Source organism: Bufo gargarizans, chromosome 4, assembly GCF_014858855.1.
Source record: "Bufo gargarizans isolate SCDJY-AF-19 chromosome 4, ASM1485885v1, whole genome shotgun sequence".
Classification (NCBI taxonomy): Eukaryota; Metazoa; Chordata; class Amphibia; order Anura; family Bufonidae; genus Bufo; species Bufo gargarizans.
The window spans coordinates 73,281,038-73,302,971 of NC_058083.1; the positions used below are offsets into that span (position 1 = coordinate 73,281,038).

The 21,934-nt window shown below is 43.2% G+C and overlaps 1 protein-coding gene across 1 annotated transcript; it reads right to left on the reverse strand.

The window, feature by feature from the left end:
* Positions 1–507: 507 nt before the first annotated feature.
* On the reverse strand, positions 508–21,675 carry RSAD2 (radical S-adenosyl methionine domain containing 2). Its single transcript, XM_044289196.1, has 6 exons — positions 21,300–21,675; positions 19,444–19,605; positions 17,253–17,482; positions 11,163–11,312; positions 8,796–8,828; positions 508–2,303 (listed from the first exon to the last, which is right to left on the reverse strand). Exons 1-6 carry the CDS (start codon positions 21,607–21,609, stop codon positions 2,139–2,141), a joined length of 1,050 nt encoding a protein of 349 aa, XP_044145131.1. The 5' UTR covers positions 21,610–21,675; the 3' UTR covers positions 508–2,138.
* Between the last annotated feature and the right edge of the window lie 259 nt (positions 21,676–21,934).

Here is a 21,934-nt window from a genome sequence, read left to right on the forward strand (position 1 = left end):
TACCTGTGTCACCTGCCCTGACCTATTGCTTGTTTGTCTTCGCCTCTGCCTCATCCTTCGGTCCTGCACTGTCGCTCCTGGTTACTACTCGGCCTGCTGACTACATCTGTACCTCTGGTCCACCTGGACCAGCTGCCTCGTGTGCCAATCCTTCTCCAGAGGTAGCGACCTGGTGTTCCTCTCGGGAAAGCCTATCTCCACCATTAGGGGTACTGTGAAGAACGAGGGGTTCACTTAGACAAGCCCTTATAGGAGGTAGGACGCGTGGCACAGTGGGTTAATTCATGACAGAATGGGTCCGCATCCGTGATGCGGTGCATAAACAGCCGGGGTTTGCAGGCCGCAATACGGGAATGGCCGTCTCCATGAGCCCTTACCTTACTACATGTGAATGGCGGTCTGGAAAAGCTCATTCACATTATTGTACTATAATTTTCATGGGTTTTTGGTGTCTACAGTGAGGATCACAGCGACCCAAGACTACTATAATAATAAAGGCAACAACAGTGAAAACATCAGGATTTTATTCTGCATAACGCCAAAACAATACAAAAATATGTAAACTCATAAGCATTAAGTGCAAGACGAGGAACGCAATCATATTAAACAAATAATTCATTATGATAAAGCTGAAGTACTAAAAATAGAAACTCTGCACATTTATCTTAAAAATATAATTTCATTATCCATCATATATAATTTCTATAAAAAAAACTGACATTTGTTACAATATATATCTTTCCTCTGTGCAAGGCTGGAAAGAATATCCTATTGCTACCTGGAAACCATCAGCAAACAGTCATTATGTGTCGCTATTAGAGGGTTTATTCTATTTAAACTATTACTATGCACTAAATAGAACATTTCAAATGAAGCTGGTAGCCATGCCTCACTCAAAACGAATAACACTGGACGTCCATTTGAGTGACCATTCATGATAAAAGGGCAGAATCGATGAGATAATCACTTGACATGAACATCATTTATAATATATGACACGTCAGATTAAGTTAATGTCTTTTACAATAAATATGTTCCATTAACGTTGAGATTGTATTGTTGCTATAGTCTGTTAAAATCTTCACTTTGAGGAGCATAATATTCATTATTCTTTAAGTTCATGGATGTTGACCTTGTTTAGAGTTCTTGTTCATAGACAAACCTCCATAAGAGATGGAAAATATGGTAACTTCAACTCTTTGGTGAGAGATTATCATAAGATTGGAGTGCAGTTTTTCTAGATCCTTGGTTTTCAGAGGTACTGTACATGCTATGTCTCATGTCTTCTGGAGCATACTCATACTGACCTCATGCTGTGCACTATTGTACAACCATAGCCTTCAGTGTACTTGCATGTAGTTTATTCTAGTAGTGGGTTCCAGGTATAGTAATGTGAAGAAATACTGTTCTAGATAACAGGACGATCTGTAATGCCCCAGAGTGACATCACCACTTCTGCACCTCACTACTATCTCCTATGGTTAACCTGACGTCATCCTATGTATTTATTTCAAGGTCCTGCATCATGTGTATATCTATTTCTTTGCAACTGTTAATGTTCATGTAATTTACCTGGTTCCCCAGTAGGTGGCAGCAGGCATGGCAGAACTACACTTGCAGAGGATGGAACCTTCTTTCCATTCTCTTCTCTCCCTCTAGGGAGGAGTTTAGATAGTAAGGCGTGGAGTTGCAGTTTCCTCCTGCTTGGGGAAGGAAGCAGGAGCTAGTCCCTGCTGGACGGGCCCTATCTACACAAGCTTGAGCACCTCCAGCTCTGATGGGTAAGGAGGCCAAAGCCTAAAGCCTCAGAGACCAGGAGTAATGTTCCCTGGACAAAGCTAAAGACAGACCAGACCACAGAAAGCCTCCCAGGATCCAGCGTATCCAGGTAGGAGCACTGTGACACAGGCACAAGACATTAACGGACATTGTAGGCCACCCTACACCACTCTGGCATTCCTACATCTGGGTACCACCACATCAATAAAAGGGGCACTGTGCCCTTGTTACTTCACTGTAACTGGCGTCACGACAAAATATTTATACCATCACCACAAACAGGAACCCTCAGCCGCGGTCAAGCCCGCTGCAGATCCTATAAGTCACAGCTGCCATAATGAGAAGACACTGAGGGCTGTTCACCAGTCCAGCTTCAGATCCGCCTTGCTCCACACGTATTTTCCTCCTCTTTTAAAAAACATCTTCTCGTCAAAGCCGCTAAACTTTATGGCATTTTCGACCCCAACGTCCAAGACTGACTTTGATGGATCTTTGCGGCCGTTTCTGCAGTCAAGGAAGCGCATCTAGAATAAAAGTGAAGTTCATATAATGAATTGGATCCTTTGTAGTATATGCAAATCAAAACTTTAGGGTATTTGACGTGGGTCTTCTAAGATGGACAACGCCTAGCGAGTCGAATAGTACATCTGGTAACTACTAGTGTTGAACGAGCATGCTCGGCTGAACACCACGTGTGCTCGAGCTTGATGCTTGAGTCAGTGTATTTAAATCTAATTTAGCCTTTATTTCTATCCAGAAGATTGCTGTACAATGAGGGAATCCCTCAGTGTGAGTCTGCAGCTTAGGAGTCCCTGCTCTGACTCCATATATAGCAATATGGAGTCAGTGCTTGGGGACACCCCAGTGTATTTAAATCTAATTTAGCCTGTATTTCAGAAAAGTTTCTGCCAGAATTCAAACTCACAACCTTTTGCATTAGAGGCAAGGCACCTAACCACTCAGCTATATTAGCTACATAGCCAGTTAAAAAAAAAAAAAAAAAAAAGAGACTTCTACTGTACTGTACTTCTACTAAGACCTATACAGTAGAAGTCTCACATATTTTTTTAATTTTTATTTTTTATTTTTTTCGTGACTGGCTATGCAGTTATATAGTGTAGTGGTTAAAGTTTTGGGCTATGATGCAGAAGCTGTGAGTTCAAATCCCGTCACAAACTTTTTCAGAAATAGAGGTTAAATTAGATTTATATATTTTATATTTTTTTCAGTAATTGTAAAAAATGTATGGTACAAAATAAATGTGTAATTACTCGAAAAAAATTATATATATATATATATATATATCCATAACAAAAGGTCAGGCAGCACTCCTTAGTATGCAGCTGAAGCTGTAGCGGTGCCCGCAGTGATCCCTCGATCCAGGACCAGCAATATAACACAGAAAAAACTGCGGCACTCCTTAAAGTAGAAAAATGTGCAATTTATTCACACATGTCAGCAGAGACAACGTTTCGGTTCTCTCTCAGAACCTTTTTCAAGTCAAGTGAACATAAAAAGTGCATATGTGCATATATAAATACATCATCACTTGGTGCCTAATTGATTCAACAACCAATGCAATAGCAGTGCACTCCCCTTGGGGGTAAGCTACAATTCATGTGGTCAATTCCTAAAGTTAACATGGATACCAATCTATCCTAAATACATGTAGGTGAAGTTTAAAAAAATATATATTTCATTGAAATCCTCATAATTGCGTACAGGTGCATATAATAAAGTGAACAGTGCAATTAAAATCATGACTGTAATACCTTCTCAGAGTAAGTTATGGAGAGAAATATCGGGAAAGGCGTCTTCACTTGTATGGAGGCTCGCGCCACTGTTCCGCGTCTGCTACTCCCCACTGCGCATGTGTCGATCCTTCTTCCCTCGTGACGCCGTACATAACCACCCTGCGTCACATCTAGGCGGAGTCCCACATGATGACGCTCGATCGGCCGCCCCAGCACCATCCCCGCACGCGCTGCGTGCGACAATAGGCTGCGTCAGTCGCACCGAGCCACATCACTGGTCTATAACCGCCATCTTAAATCAGGGCATTCATCTGGGCAAAATATTACAACTCTGTTTTCCCATAGTTCTTCTCCAAACTTATAATCCGCTATAGGCAACAGTCAACATAACATTTTAAACAATGCCTACAGACAATTAAGCCACATGTTTAACATGAACATGACCATAGCTTCTATTAATTCACTATATACAGTATGCGATACACATCAAATCACAGGACTATGAACTTGAGATTAACTGACCATTTCTCCCGTTACCCTAAATTCAACGTTTAGCCCTTTTGGTTTCAAAGTATCTAGTCGAAAAATCCACCTGAGCTCAATTTTCTTTAATATATTTAATCGATCCCCTCCTCTCACCAAAGGTTTAACGTGGTCAATGACCATAAATCTCAAGTCACTCTCCTTGTGATTTTTTTCTACAAAATGTTTCGATACAGGCAAATCAGTTCTTTTACTCCTGATGGACTGTCTATGGTTATTCAACCTGGTCTTTAAATCACATGTCGTTTCACCGACGTATAGCCTTTTGCAAGGACACCACAGTACATATATCACCCATGACGAGTCACAGGTGAGATAATGCTTTATGTTAAAGATCTCTCCCGTGTCTGGATGTGTAAACCCTGATCCTTTCACCATCAGTTTGCAGTTCACACATCCAAGACACGGGAAGGAGCCCGTGCGCCTTGTCTTCAGAAACGTCTGTCTTAATTGTCCCTTTTCAGGTACTCTGGAGTGTACAACCTTGTCCCTAATGTTCCCTGCTCTTTTGTATGCCATCATAGGCGGATTCTTAAAGGCTGCAATATTCGGGTGTCCACTACTCAGTAGCCCCCAATGGCGCCTCACTATATTTTCAATATTAGGGCTCAACTCATTATATGATGATATAAACGGCAATCTATCATTCGCCTGTCTTTTTTTGGGGGCCAACAGCTCCTCTCTTGAAGTTTCTCTAGCTCTGTCCGCATGTTTTTTCACTAACCTTCTAGGGTAACCCCTATCAACAAAGGCTTGTTCCATCTTATTCATTGCCAAATTCATGTTCTCTTCCTTATCAACTATTCTCCGTACCCGGAGTAACTGACTGAACGGTATAGAGTCCACCATCCTCCGTGGGTGACCACTTGTAAAATGCAATAATGTATTCTTATCCGTGGATTTAATATTCAAATCCATATGCAGCTGATCATCCTCAATATATACCTGTGTATCTAGGTACTGCACCCGGTCAGCCGATGCCGTTAACGTAAATTGGATCTCCCTATCTAGAGAGTTCAAAAATACGTGAAAGTCCATCAGCTGATCCATGGTGCCACCCCAAATGAGGAAAATGTCATCTATGTACCTCCACCACGTCAAAACTTGGTTGAAGTGGGGAGATACATAGACGAGACGTTCCTCAAATGACCGCACAAAAATATTTGCATAGGTGGGCGCGGCGTTGGACCCCATCGCCGCGCCCATCGTTTGCAAATAAAACTGTCCCTGGAACTCAAAGTAATTGTTCCTCAAAGACAGCTCCATCAATGTCAATACAAACTGTCGTGCTGGGGCGGAATAATCCGAATGTTGTAACATCTCAGCCACAGCCGACAGTCCCTTTTCATGATTAATAGACGTGTATAATGACACTATGTCAAAAGATGCCAAAATCGCCCCTTTCGGAACCCTCGTTCCTTTAATCTTGGTGATGAAGTCTCCGGTGTCCCTAATGTATGATTTAGCACCCATAGCGTACTCCCTAAGTATTTTGTCCAAAAAAACATTTATGTTCGACAGAATCGAATTCCTGCCCGAAATTATTGGCCGTCCTGGAGGGTCGACCAACCTTTTATGTATCTTTGGTAATACATATATAGAGGGTGTAACCGGAGACTTCACCACCAAAAACTCTTTAAGTTGTTTATCAATGGTCCCATCCTGTACTGCGGCTGTTAAATGTGCATCAATTTTCCTGGCAATATCGAATCTGGGGTCCCTGACCAATGGTTCATAGACACCAGGTTCACACAATTGCCTGTGTATTTCCTGTATATACCGAGAGGTGTCCATAACCACGATCCCACCACCCTTGTCCGCAGACTTGATGGTGAGATCGGGGTTACTGGACAAACTCTCAAGCGCAGACATTTCCTGTGCCGTGATATTTAGTTTAGTGAAAATTTCACCTTGGGTTCTTTTTCTTAATATGGCAACATCTCTTTTGACCGCCTCTATAAAGCACTCTAGGGCATGCGAATTAACAAGAGGAAAAAAATCACTTTTTAAATGCAAACCAAACTGTTGTAACGTCAATTGATCATCAGAATAATCAGTCTCATTAGTGTTCATGGCACCAGGGGAACTGGAGTCGAACCACACCCTCAGTTTTAAATTCCTGAAGAGGCGGTTCAAGTCCAGTTCCAACTGGAACCAATCAGGTTTAGCCTGTGGACAGAATGATAGTCCTTTGTTCAGAACTTTCAATTCATAATCAGTCAATGAATAAGATGAAATGTTTATCACCACATTCGACTCTACTTCTTCTTTGTTATATTCATCTGTCTGGAGTTGTTGGTCCTCATTAATCTCTGTGCCCTGGTTTTTCCCAGATCTCCTGTGTCGGACACCTCCCCTTCTTGTGGGGCGTCTCCCGTAGCGACACGTGGGCCTAAAAAAGTTCCAGGCTGGCTAGAATTGAAATCATCATTTACATCGTTGTTTCTCGCCCATTTATTTGTATCTTTGTTCCGTTTTGGCATCTTTTTTGGCTGTGGACCCCGATCCATATGCCAAGGTTGTTCCCAAATATAGACTTGCCCAGACATATAATCATTTTGGTCTCTATGCCACTTAGACCTTTTAACTTCCTCAAGATCTTTTCGCATTTTTTCCAAAAAAGACCGTTGTTTCTCCAAGAACACCTCTGTTTCATTAATAGATACTGTTGCTTTAAGCTGTTGTTCAATGTCCTGCAATTTGCTCTTTAATACCAGCATTTCCTTCTGTGAAAACTCAATATTGAGCAACATAATGTCCATCGCATATTTATTTGAAATGGCTTCAAAGCGCGTTCTGAATTCACCATCTTGTACAAACATATTTGGCTTCAGACGGGATCGCATCCCTCTTGGTATGCGCTTATTTTTATAATATTGTGCTAACGTAAGCGAATGCAACTCTTCTTTTTTCTGTGTTATATATATATATATATATATATATACACACACACACTCCATATAGATATATATATATATATATATATATAAAATCATACTTCTGATAATGTTTTAGCCGTTATATATATATATATTATAATATATTATATATTTTAAATATATAATAATATGTATAAAATATAATATGGCTAAAAATTTGTGTATATATATACAAATTGAGTTTAGCCTCTATTTCTGAAAACATTTGTGACAGGATTTGAACTAACAGCTTCGGCATCAGAGCCCAGAACTTTAACCACTACACTATATAGCTGCATAGCCAGGCTCTAAAAAAAAAACTAGTAGTATGTATTCCTCTACAGTAGAAGTCTCATATTTCATTTTTTTTTTGTGAATGGCTATGCAGCTATATAGTGTAGTGGTTAAAGTTCTGGGCTGTGATGCAGAAGCTGTGAGTTCAAATCCCATCAAGCGTTTTCAGAAATAGAGTTTAAATTAGATTTATATATTTAATATTTTTTTTTGGAATTGTAAAAAATGTATGGCACAAAATAAATGTGTAATTACAAAAAAAAATCATTTGTGACAGGATTTGAACTCACAGCTCCTGCATAACAGCCCAGAACTTTAACCACTACACTATACAGCTGCATAACCAGTCACTCAAAAAAAACAAAAAAAACAGACCTACTGTATAGGTCTCAGTAGAAGTACAGTAAAGTAGAAGTCTCATATATATATTTTTTTAAGTAGTTGCCTATGCAACTATTATAGCTGAGTGGTTAAAGGGGTTCTGCAATTTGTTTAAACTGATGATTTATCCTCTGGATAGATCATCAGCATCTGACCGGAGGGGGTCCAACACCTGGGACCACCCCCGATCAGCTGGCAGTAGTGCTGCGGCCTTCTCACTGTTTACCGCTAGCCCAGTGACATCACGACTAGCATCAACTGGCTTGGGCGCGGCTAAGCTCCGTTCAATTGAATGGAGCTTAGCTAAGCCCAGGCAAGTTGATACTTGTTGTGACATCACTGGCCAGCGGTAAACAGTGAGAAGGCCGCAGCGCTACTGCCAGCGCCGCTGCCTTCTCAAACAGCTGATCGGCAGGGGTCCCGGGTGTAGAGGATAGATCATCAGTATAAAAAAAATGCAGAACCCCTTTAATTGCCTTGCCTCTAATATAGAAGGTCGTGAGTTCGAATCCCAGCAGAAACTTTTCTGAAATACCGGCTAAATTAGATTTAAATACACTGGGTGTCCCCAAGCACCGACTCCATATATGGACATAACTATATATGGAGTCAGAGCAGGGACTCCTAAGCCAAACTAGAGTCCTGACACCCTCCCCTCTGTAGAGCAGGCGGTGCCTGGGGTTCTCCCATCGACTTCCATTGTGCTCGGTAGAACACCCGAGCATCACAAAGTGTTGCACACAAGCACTTTGGTGCTCACGCAGCACTAGTAACTACTCCCCTCCTCTACTGATGGGGGCAGAATCACGACTTCTGTTTGCCGCTGATATTGGGAATATGAGGAGGCCAATACTGTAGAAGGTCAACATAACTGTTATGTGTGGCTTCAAAGAGAATACCCGCATAATCTAATATAAAACAGATGTCAAATTATTACATGTCTTGTACTGGTCCACTGTCACTCAGAGCAGAGCGGAGGGGCTGGGAAGTGTTCAGGGCAGAGTGACCAGGGCACTGAACATGAAGAACCCGCCTCCTGGACTCCTGTGGTCGTGTTGCACATGATATAATAACGACAACATCTGTATTACCCTAAGCATTATACACTACTATTGTAGAAACTTACATATTCATCCAAAATGAGGTATGAATCCCGCATCTAGAAGAGAATGAGCAGAAAAGGAAACCCATTAGAAGAGTCAGCAATGAACCGTGTCCATAAAGCTACAGGAGGTAAGTTGGTTTGGAATCATTATTACCAGTGAAAAATGAAACACTGCATGGGTGATATAAAGGGACACTTCTGTCAGAATGGGGTATTTTTTAAATCACACTGGGGGAGATTTATCAATAAAACTGTTGCAAAGGAAAACTGGGTTAGTTGCCCATCATTCAGATTCCACCTTTCATTTGCCAAAGGAGCTCTGAAAAATGAACGGTGGAAAATGATTGGCTGCTCGGGCAACTAAGCAATTTTTTTTAATTTTTGGCAGTTTTTTTATTTTAATTCTGGTGGTATAAGGCTACTTTCACACTAGCGTTTCTATTTTCCGGTATTGAGATCCATCATAGGATTTAAATACCGGAGAAAAGCGCTTCCGTTTTGTCCCCATTCATTGTCAATGGGGAAAAAACATAACTGAACAGAACGGAGTGCTCCAAAATGCATTCGTTCTCATACCGGAGAGCAAGCCGCAGCATGCTGCGGTTATCTTTCCGTCATAGGATGCGGTGCAAGACCCAAAATGCAAGTCAATGAGGACGGATCCGTTTTCTCCGAAACAATCTGACACAATAGAAACTGATCCGTCCCCCACTGACTTTCAATGGAGTTAATGACAGATCCGTCTTAGCTATGTTAAAGATCCGTTCATACGTGAAACGGTGCACACATGGCCAATGCATGTATATTGCGGACCTGTTGTTTTTGGGCCGCAATACAGGCATGGCTGGGCAATGGCCGTGTGCATGAGCCCAAATAGTTTTCCGGATAGGCCTAGATAAAGTGTAGTAGATAGACTAGGGCGACAAAATGAGAGGAACTTACAAACAACAGTTTATAATGACACTAAACATCAAACCAGGAAAATACCCTGTGGTATACTGAGACACCTGAAAAAGGATATATGCCGCTGTAGATACAATTGATATGATTGCACTAGCCGCACTGAGTAAGTGGGCTGTGAGTGCACCTCCAAAAAGTTCCGAATAGCACTGGGAGCGCACCATCACAAAAACTAAGGCTACTTTCACACTCGCGTTTTGGCGCGGATCCGTCATGGATGGATCCGTTCAGATAATACACCAATCTGCATCCGTTCAGAACGGATCCGTTTGTATTATCTGTAACATAGCCAAGACGGATCCGTCTTGAACAATATTGAAAGTCAGTGGAGGACGGATCCGTTTTCTATTGTGTCATAGAAAACGGATCCGTCCCCATGGACTTACATTGTGTGTCAGGACGGATCCGTTTGTCTCAGTTTCGTCACACGAACACCAAGCAGCGCTTTGGGTGTTTGCCTCCAGAGCGGAATGGAGACAGAACGGAGGCAAACTGATGCGTTCTGAGCGGATCCTTTTCCATTCAGAATGCATTAGGGCAAAACTGATCCGTTTTGGACCGCGTGTGAGAGCCCTGAACGGATCTCACAAACGGAAAGCCAAAACGCCAGTGTGAAAGTAGCCTTATACTCACTGGAGACAGATGGGTCTGTAGGCAGCCTTGAACGCTCTCCACCTCACCCCCCCAGATAGCGTTTCACCATGCGCTTGTTTTGGGAGTCTTCCTCCACATTTATGGTACATAGCAACTATTCCCGTTCAGGTGTGTGATATTTTGTGCATTATATTAAGGTTTTAAATACTTTCTAATTATGGTTTGACTGACTCTGTACTGTCCTTTCTATATTTACAAGGAAGGGGGTGGAACAACTAGGAGCAGTGCATAGGTAGGTGTAATGTGAGAAGCCCTGACCAGCTAATGTACATACGGGCGGTGTGGAGTAAGGATTCGGCTACAATTTGATCTTGGTAGTGTGCACTGAGGGTGGGCCAAAGCCAATCTGTGCACCCTTGCTCCTCCTGCCTCCTCTGCTGTCCCTCTTCTTGGTTGACAGGGCCAAGTTCTTGAAAAACTCTATTGCCTGGCTCTGTCACTCAAAAAGTAGAGTGAGGCCGAATGCACACGGCCGTGTTCCGCGGCCGAGATCGGTCCGTGGTAAAACGGCCTGGATTCATGGTCAGAGCAGGAACGCACGGCGTCATTGGTTACACAGTTATATAGTGTATTACTGTACAGCAGCGGCTGCATGAAGTGCATGGTGTCATAACAACCAATGACGCCGTGCGCTCCTGCTCTGACCATGAATCCAGGCCGTGTTACCGTGTGCATTCGGCCTGAGGGTGCAGAAAAATATTGGCATCAGTGATTAATCTGGAATTTAATGGAAAAAAATAATAAAATAAATAGTTTTGAGTGTTGGAAAAATACCTGTTGGTTGGATTCTGGAACTAAGCATTTAATATCCTTATGACGATCCAGAAAACCTTTAAACTCTTCATTGGTGATGACAAACTTCTCAGCCTGTCTCAAGGCTTCTTCTCCAGAATTCTCACCTCCAATAATGAGACACTGAAACACCTAAGAGGTAATGAAAACTACATTAAAGGGGTTGTCCCACGAAAAACATTCTACAGTTTTCAAACCAGCACCTGGATCTGAATACTTTTGTAATTGCATGCAATTAAACATTTAGCATCGCCACTGAGTTATTCAATAAAATGTATCTGTATAGCGCCACCTGCTGCTTGTTCTTTTTCTTATTTCTTTGTCCTGCTCACTGAGATGGCCGCACATGAGCCTCCTGAGCTGTGATAGTGAGAGCATGGACACGCCCCCTGAGCTGTGATAGTGAGAGCATGGACACGCCCCTTCCAGCTTTCAGCTTGATATAAATCTAGCAGAGCAATGAATGAGGAGATCTCTGGATCCATGTGAGGTGCAGGGCTGGTTCTAGCTTTGTTAGAAAGATTGTCATGTACTATATGATTTCTGATTTTCATTTTTTACCTTAGTCATGGGAGAACCCCTTTAAGAGATCTCTGGTATTGACCAATGACTACATCCGTCTACTACATCTCAGTCCACTCTGTACAATATGTACACATCAGTGTCCAAAGGCTTGGATTCATACCAGCCAAACCCACATATAACCAACATGTGCTTAAAGGGGTATTCCGATCATGTGAAGTTATCTCCTATCCACAGAAAAACTGTAACTATTGGAATAATGGGGATCCTACTGCGGGGACCCCCACCGATCACAAGAACGGAGACCCAGTACCATCTAGAGAACCCCCAAAATGAATGAAGCGGCCACTCAGGAATGCACACTGCCGCTGTCACGAGGGTGTCACGACCTATCGCTGACCCTATGGTGCCTGGGGTCAGAAGGTTGCCCGATTTCAAGGGATCACTCCATGACCTAGTTGTGGGAATGGATTCCGGTCCAGGTTTTCCTGTTTTGGTTTACTATCCTTTTTGTCCTATCTAGGTATCTGTAGTTTTCCTTTTAGCTGTTCTGGGTCTACCACTCCCAGCCACTATTTAGTCTCCCTTCCTACTTCCCTTGATGCCAGATATAGACCTTCCTTTCAGGTTATCTCTTCTGACCTCAGGTGGCGTTGATGTGGAGTTGCTGGAGCAGTTGGAACCAGTGCGGTTCGATCTAAGGTCCTCTTCAGTTTGTTGTATACTGTTTGTTGTCTCCCCTCTGGGTTATATGTGGTATTTGTGTTGTTTGTCCACTCCTTGTTGTTACCCTAGGCAGGGGTGTAGCTATAGGAGGTGCAGAGGTAGCAGTTGCTACCGGGCCCAAGAGCCTGAAGGGGCCCAAAGACACTTGTGCCGCATAAGAAGACACACAAAGCACTGAGGGAAGGGGGGCCCACGCTGAACTCTTGCACCGGGGCCTATGAGCCTTTAGTTACGCCCCTGACCCTAGGTGTCAGTGGTGAGGACTAGTGCTCCCACCGCCCTACTCACTACCTAGGGCTTCTTCCAGGGTAAGTCAGGGATGAGGCACGTGATCGGCGTACGGGTGAGCAACCCTTCTAGGGATGTCAGGGTAGCCAGGTGCCAGTGCTAGGTGAGTTAGAGGTCACCACTCTCCCTTGTGTTAGGGCACTGGTTTCCTTTCCCTCTGCGGAGCACGTCTGGTACCTGCCATACCAGACGTGATAGCTGCTCCATTCCTTTCTGTGGGAGTTCCTTAGATAAGAGATAACTTCACATAACTGTACTACCACCTTTAGGTCTCCTTCACACATAATTCATGTTTGAAGAAAACAAAAAATAATATTTGTACTATATTTCATAATTCTCATAGACTTACTGCTAACATCTTTTGCCTAAAACAACACAGCAAAAACACCAGTAAAAACTACAGTGAAAATCGGAAAAAATGCTGCAAATAAAAAAGGGAAATGTTAAATAAGCCTAAAGAGGGAAATGGAAGAGAGACCCAAATTCCTTCTGTATTGGCAGCAGAGATCTCTTTACCTGGGTGCGTACATAGCTCTCATAAGGCCCCACAGCAAAACTTAGTATGGGCTCCCCCCACGATGAATTGTGTGACAAATATAGATTTTTTTAAAATTAAGTAGATTATATTTTTAATATACAAAGTGATTCATAAATATGGCTCTCCTATGGATACAAATGTATGAAATACATTTATAAATCTCTCCCACACGGCTCTAAATCCTCAGCTTCCCTTCATATAGTACATGATAAAACTGTCTGCCTGCAGCCACCACAAGAGGGAGCTCACTGTATAGAAGGTTATACAGTTACCATTGAACTCAATGGAAACCGTAACATTTCTATCCATCGAGCTCAATCTAGTGGCATGTGCCAGGAAATGACATGGATTTATGTTGGGAACAAAAGAAGCTCATTGCCAGATCCCGCATCCCGCACAAGCCATATAGCAGTCACATAGGCCTCTTTCACACGAGCGTGTCTGGATAAGGTCCGGATGCGTTGCGGCAAACCCGCTCAAGTAGGTACGCAATTGCAGTCAGTTTTGACTGCGATTGCGTTCTGTTGTTCAGTTTTTATCACGCGGGTGCAATGCGTTTTGCACACACGTGAAAAAAAAAATGAATGTGGTACCCAGACCCTTCACAGAAGTTCAGGTTTGGGTTCAAGGTTGTGTAGATTGTATTATTTTCCCTTATAACATGGTTAGAAGGGAAAATAATAGCATTCTGAATACAGAATGCATAGTACAACAGGACAGGGGTTAAAAAAAAATTATATTTAACTCACCTTAAGCCACTCGTTCGCGCAGCTGGCATCTCTTCTGTCTTCTTATGTGAGGAATAGGACCTTTGATGACGTCACTGCGCTCATCACACGGTCCATCACATGATCTTTTACCATGATGATGGATCATGTGACGGACCATGTGATGAACGTAGTGACGTCAAAGGTCCTTTTCCTCACAAAAGAAGACAGAAGAGATGCCGGCTGCGCGAACAAGTGGATTAAGGTGAGTTAAATAATTATATATTTTTTTTTAACCCCTCCAGCCCTATTGTACTATGTATTCTGTATTCAGAATGCTATTATTTTCCCTTATAACCATGTTATAAGGAAAAGTAATAATGATCGGGTCCCCATCCCGAACGTCTCCTAGCAACCGCGCGTGAAAATCTCACCGCATCTGCACTTGCTTGTGGATGCTTGTGATTTTCACGCAGCCCTATTCACTTCTTTGGGGCCTGTGTTGCGTGAAAAACGCACAAAATAGAGCTTGCTGCGATTTTCACGCAACGCACAAGTGATGCGTGAAAATTACCGCTCATGTGCACAGCCCCATAGAAATGAATAGGTCCGGGTTCAGTGCGGGTGCAATGCGTGAGTTGAACGCATTGCACCCGCGCGGAAAACTCGCCCGTGTGAAAGGGGCCATAGTCTGCATCCATTGTAGGTGTGCCACTGATCCTGCCTATCTAGTCTCCAGAAGTACAATGCATCTGTCATACTGATTATAACCCAGTAACCCTATAATGGAGTAACTCTTTTGGTAGTCTATATGCTGGTGCTCTAGTAATGTATATACTCAAAATAAATCGTTTTTCTATAAAAAAAAAAATCCTTAATCCTTTAATCAGTCTACATGGTGTAGCTTGTATTGGGTCCATAGATCAGTGGTCAGAGGCTGTTAGAGACTGCTCTATTCACATCAGTGAATCATGGACTTGTATATATACGGTCCGCGTTCTCTACAGACAGCAAAAGGATCCATTGAATTCGATGGGTACATTCAGACCCCTGTTTTTTATGTGGATCGTTGGTTCTAGACAAAACACGCCCATGAAATTTTATATATACATATCATTTCTCGATATAGATGGATATTCACAGTTAAAGTGGACCTCTCACCACTCCTGACTAGTGATGAGCGCCAGGTGCCATATTCGATTTCGACGAAATTCGCGAATATTCGATAGAATATTCGTTTTATATTCGTCGAAATCGAATATTCGTCATTATTCTTGTTATCGCGATTAATATGCGATTTAAATAATCGTGTATTTCGATTTTAACTTAAAGGCTACTCTCCTATTGAAATAGAAATGCGATTAATTCAAGTTATAATAATCGAATTTCGATTTTAACTTAGCACTGCTATATTACATATTAGGCTAGAATTAAAGGGTTTCTACCACTTGGATTTGACATAATTAGGTGTCAGACACTAGCGCTCCGCTAGTGTCTGCTCTGCCAAACTATCCTGCTATAATATATTTTGGGGCAGCCGTTTACCTAAAAAAAGAACTTGTATTAATATGCTAATGACCCTCTAGGTGCTATGGGGGCGTCTTTAGCACCTAGAGGATCGGTCTACCTTCTCAAGATGCCGCCGCTCAGCGCCTCCCTCCAGCCCGCCCATCTGCTTCGGAATGCATCAAACGGACGACTTCACGCGCATGCGCCGTGCGCGGCTGTATTCGGCGCATGCGCAGTGAATGTCCGACCGCTTCCCCTGCTCAGACATCTCCACTGCGCCTGCGCCAGGCGCAGTGGAGATGTCTGAGCAGGGGAAGCGGTCGGACATTTACTGCGCATGCGCCGAATACAGCCGCGCACGGCGCATGCGCGTGAAGTCGTCCGTTTGATGCATTCCGAAGCAGATGGGCGGGCTGGAGGGAGGCGCTGAGCGGCGGCATCTTGAGAAGGTAGACCGATCCTCTAGGTGCTAAAGACGCCCCCATAGCACCTAGAGGGTCATTAGCATATTAATACAAGTTCTTTTTTTAGGTAAACGGCTGCCCCAAAATATATTATAGCAGGATAGTTTGGCAGAGCAGACACTAGCGGAGCGCTAGTGTCTGACACCTAATTATGTCAAATCCAAGTGGTAGAAACCCTTTAACGAATATGGAATATAGCAGTGCTAAGTTAAAATCGAAATTCGATTTTTATAACTTGAATTAATCGCATTTCTATTTCAATAGGAGAGTAGCCTTTAAGTTAAAATCGAAATTCTATTATTATAACTTGAAATAATCGAATTGCGATTTCAACGTAATTCTCAAATCCGACAGTACATTCGAGTATATGGAGACGTTCCCATGGTGATGGGGACGCTCCATGAGCATGGAAGTCGGCAGAAGCGGCAACGGGCACTGACTGGAGCAGGTAGGAAGCCAGGAATTCAAAGGACAGGTAAGAACAACTTTAGGGAAGTGGGAAAGAAAAAAATATAACAATAAAAAAAAAAAAAAAAAAAAAAAAGAATATTCGAAATATCGAATTTATATCACTATATTCGAAATATTCGCAAATTAGCGAAGTGCCGATATTCGCGGAAAAAAAATCGATATTCGAATATTCGCGCTCAACACTACTCCTGACATGTCTGTTTTAGCAATTACTTACATTCCCCATGTAATAACAATTCTGGAGCATCTATTCTTATGACTATGTTGGATCATTCCTCTATTATTCCTGTTAGAAGTTATAAATGAATTTCCAGCAGTCTGCCGTAAGGGTACAGAGGGGTGTTACCAGTCGGGGGAGTGTCCCTGCACAGCCTGACTCTATCCAATCAGTCCAAACTGGTACCCTTACTGCAGACTGCTGTAAATTCATTCATAAACTTCTAGAATGAATAATAAAGGAATGGCACAACATAGAGTCATAGGAATAGATGCTCCAGGATTAGTATTACACTGGGGATGCATGTAGTTACTAAAACAGACATGTCCGGAGAGGTGACAGCTCCTCTTTAATAGTGGGGGACTCTCATTAGGGAGCTGCTTCAAAGAGCATCTCTCTGGTAACATGTCTATGTCACATGTGAACATGCCATTGATTCCAATGTGCACCTTGTAATACTTCATCTCTCCTGTGGTGGTGCTGCTCGAGAATTGAACACTTCTCAGTCACCTTCCTTCTTAACAACAGGGAATGGTTCAACACAGACCACCCCTTTAAAGAATGTGACGCGTCTCAGATACTTTGCTTCTAATCTTTCTCAAAGCCATTTCTTAACCACCGCCATCTTACCTTCCAGCGTATTGGACTGATCATGGCGATTTCGTTTCTCATGTCCTCGTCCACATTGTAACTGGTGATGACAGAATTTATCTTGAAGGCCACGTTGTAGTCGCAGCACCACTGCCTGATCTTCATCAGTTTTTCCACGTGGTTTTTCTTCCCTTGTCCTCGGCCGATGAGCTTGTTGACGTCTTCATTGAAACTGTCGCAGGACACGGCGAGGATATCCAGAAGTTCTCCTGGAAAACCACGTTACTTCATTACTCGTTTGTGTTGATGAATCAGCATTTTCAGCCTGGACTAAGAATGCATTAACACAAACGCCCGTCCCTTCCCATTCACATCCTCTTTAGGCCTCATACACACTTTTGCTGATCGGATGCGGATCCCCATTCATTTCAATGGGGCCGCAAAAGATGCGACAGCACACCGCGTGCATCCGTATGTCCCTGCAAAAAAAGATAGAACATGTCCTATTCTTGTCTGCGTTGTGGACAAGGACAGAACATTTCTACAGGAGTCTGAAAAAACAATGGCAGCATGCACTCGGCTGAAATCCGTGTTTTACAGATCCTGCAAAACGCATACGTGTACAAGGCCTAAATGTAGGGCCGTAGGGCGCTCTCCTGACATTCGGCCTCTGTTATCCCTCCTGGAAATGGATGACTAAATTGACAGTTGGGGGGTAACATTCCCTTGTGAAAGGCTGGTGTCTCTAAACAGTCTGTCGTTGTCTGCACTGGGTTTGGACACTGCCAGGGAGTAGGGACATGCCCCATTGACAAGTGCAACGCTAGCGCCCAGTTGTCAGTTTATTCATACGTATCCAGGAGGAGTAACGTAGGAATGCATCTGCCGAATACTAAGAAAACATGCTCCAGATTTGTAATATTATGGGGAATGCAAGTAATTCTGAAATCAGACATGTTAGGCAAGTACTGTAGTAGGTGCCCTACTTAAATTGTGCCCAAGGGTGCTCCCACACCCACCGAACAAACCTTACAGCAAAGACATATGTACACTGATGAGGGGCACGTTAGCATACTGACACAAAGGAGTGTTAAAGGGGTTGGGGCATAAAACATATTTGACATTTTTCAAATTAGCACCTGGATCTGAACACATTTGTAATTGCATGTAATAAAAAAAAAATATTACAGTTAGTATAGCCACTGAGTTATTCAATAAAAATACAGTACATCTGTATAGCGCCACCTGCTGTTGGTGCTCAGTTTAAAGAGGACCTTTCACCAGGAAAAAGTATCTAAACTGACTATACAGACGTGTAGAGCAGCGCCCAGGGATCCCCCTGCACTTACTGTTATCCCCGGGCGCCGCTCCATTCTCCGGTTATAGCCTCCGGTATGTTCCTAGTTAGGCTCCACCCAGGGGAACCTGCCGGCGTCTCTTTCTTCTATGCTGTAGCACTGGCCAATCACAGCGCTCAGCTCATAGCCTGGCTGGCTAGGCCATGTGACAGAGTGACGTGACGTCACTGGCCTAGTAAGAGGCTGGGTGCTAAGGCCCCATCAAATTGCTAACTGGCAGAGGTTGGACCAACACCGATCAGATATCTTTAGGGTCTATTCACACGTCCGTAACTACAGTAAGTTCTCAAAAGCTAATTTCATATCCATTGCCACCAGAGTCACTCTATAAGGCTACTTTCAGACTAGCGTTCGGGGCTCCGCTTGTGAGCTCCGTTTGAAGGCTCTCACAAGCGGCCCCGAACAGATCCGTACTGCCCTAATGCATTCTGAGTGGACGCGGATCCGCTCAGAATGCATCAGTCTTGCACCGTTTGTCCTCCGCTCAGCAGGCGGACACCCGAACGCAGCTTGCAGCGTTCGGGTGTCCGCCTGGCCGAGCGGAGGCGTGCGGATCCGTCCAGACTTACAATGTAAGTCAATGGGGACAGATCCGTTTGAACTTGACACTATATGGCTCAATTTCAAACGGATCCGTCCCCCATTGACTTTCAATGTAAAGTCTGGACGGATCCGTCTGAGCAACTTTCACACTTAGAATTTTTTCTAAACTATAATGCAGATGGATCCGTTCTGAACGGATCCCATCGTCTGCATTATAGTAGCGGATCCGTCTGTGCAGACACCAGACGGATCCGCTCCGAACGCAAGTGTGAAAGTAGCCTTAAAGGGGAAAGAACTACACATCATCATTCTTCATGCCAGTCACTTACCATAACTTTTAAACCATTTCTCGGTGATCAGGCTGCCATTGCTCACAATGCTGACACTGGGCAACTTCAGCTCCTTTTTGCAGTACTCAACCAGTTTCCCCACAAAATTTCCTCTATCTTGCAGAAATGGTTCACCTCCTGAAAAATTTATTTTCTCCATGCCTACAAAGAAGAGTGAACAATGACTTAGATACCAATTCATAAGTTGGAAATTACTCTAAATACATAAGAAGTCCATAGATCAAGATTGGCACCCGTATGGACTCAATTTGTCTGACACTAGTCAAGATGATCCCATGACAGGGTGTCAACCAAAGATTATACCATGACACGGTGTCAACCAAAGATTATACCATGACACGGTGTCAACCAAAGATGATCCCATGACAGGGTGTCAACCAAAGATGATCCCATGACACGGTGTCAACCAAAGATGATCCCATGACAGGGTGTCAACCAAAGATGATCCCATGACAGGGTGTCAACCAAAGATGATACCATGACAGGGTGTCAACCAAAGATGAACCCATGACAGGGTGTCAAGCAAAGATAATCCCACGACAGGGTGTCAACCAAAGATGATCCCATGACAGGGTATCAACCAAAGATGATCCCATGACAGGGTGTCAACCAAAGATGATCCCATGACAGGGTGTCAACCAAAGATGATCCCATGACAGGGTGTCAACCAAAGATTATACCATGACAGGGTGTCAACCACAGATGATCCCATGACAGGGCCTCAGCTAAAGGAGAACACAAGACAAAAGTTACCTCATGATGGGTTGCTAGCCAACTTGATTTCTTACCATTGCATCAGCCAAAGGTTCTCCCATAACAATGCTCTCTATGTTATTTGCTATGATGTATGCCATTTTACCAAAGAACTACAACCTGTTTGTTTCTGTAAGAGTACCACCTTATAAAACCCTCTAATAGTAAGAATATGTTTACCCTCACTACTAAACTGGATCTTTTAGAAAAAGGTTTAGGGGGTCACTGGGGACTTTAGACATTAGGGGCCCATGAGAATGTTGCCCCAAACCGAATTTACAGTATCTGGTCAAATGGTTTGCTGCAATGCTTATATTGTTAATACAATTCTATTTCTTGAGGTACATAAATAGGTTAACGGTGCCGGGCTGGCTCAAGCTTACTACAGACTATTCCAGAAGGATTATCCTTGCACTGGACCTTCATCCCTGATTCGTTTATGGAGTTGAATGGCGGGGAAATGCCTTACACCCTATAATATGCCATCCATACGTCGACCTACAACAGTGTGCCAGCCATAAGTCACCCCATAACAGTGTGCCAGCCATAAGTCACCCCATAACAGTGTGCCAGCCATAAGTCACCCCATAACAGTGTGCCAGCCATAAGTCACCCCACAACAGTGTGCCAATCATAGGTGACCCTATAACAGTATGCCAGCCATGGGTGACCCTTCAGGTGTCAGCTGCCAACTATGTCAGGACTATTCCAAGAGGTAGGGACCTGGTGGCTCCCCAAAGTCCAGATCCTTGTACATGGGCTACACGACTATGGCTACATAACATGCATCAGCGAAAACGAACTACGTAACACTGTGCTAACCACAAGCGCCCCATTACATTGCATGACAGCCAAAGATCAACCAACAATAGCCCAGTTGCACAATTTGTTTTCATGTCAGAGACAACTGTGTTGTTCTAACATCTCCACATTGTAAGATACTCAAAAGCGATCACTCTTGCCCATTCCCAAACACCAGGAGCCAAGGTTAGGTAAAAAAATAAATAAATAAAATAATAATATATATATACACACACACACACACACACACACACACACACACACACCTGAATAAGCAGTACCTGCATCTTTTAGCATGGCCAGTCCTTTCTTGGCTTCTTCTATGGGTAACACAAAAGAAGTCTTTGCAGTGTGGAAGCAGAAGCCACATTTATAATTGCACTGCCTGGTGAAGTGATAGTTCACACTGATGGGCTTTACTCGACCAGGATCTTGGGGTGCCTTTAATTTCAGGGAAGAAACCTTCCTTGTCCCAAAAATCTCCAGCCAGCACCAGGATGAGAGCATCTTCATGCAATGCAGCAGGAATGTCATATTCCTCCAGACCGCTGTCAGCATCTCCATAACAGGCAGAAGACACAGGGACATCATCTTGGACAATTCTGAGTCTGTGAATGCAGATCTCCATCCCTGACTCCTTATAAATGCTGCTCTGTATCCTCCTACCAGCGATAACATAAGCACAAGTTTCAGTTTCCATTCTCTTGAAATAAAAATCTGAAACCTACTCACAAGCACCTCTAGTGGCACACTTTATAATTTCACTTTAACGTCTGTTTTTCTACTTTTTTTTATTTATTTATTTATTTCTTGTTTAGTGACTATTTATTATACAACTGAAATCGTGTAATTTTCCAGTGGTTTTGATCTGGTATTAAATGCACAGTGTGAACGTTGTCACCAGTTTATTAGAGGA

Bases quoted from the DNA above. Each gene is read 5' to 3' on its own strand.
- RSAD2 (XM_044289196.1), bottom strand. From the start codon at position 21,609: ATGATGTCCCTGTGTCTTCTGCCTGTTATGGAGATGCTGACAGCGGTC. The intron at 17,483-19,443 runs GTAAGTGACTGG...GTGGTTTTCCAG, and splicing joins GAAATGGTTTAAAAGTTATG to GAGAACTTCTGGATATCCTC. The intron at 2,304-8,795 runs GTAAGTTTCTAC...CTTTTATTCTAG, and splicing joins ACCTCATTTTGGATGAATAT to ATGCGCTTCCTTGACTGCAG.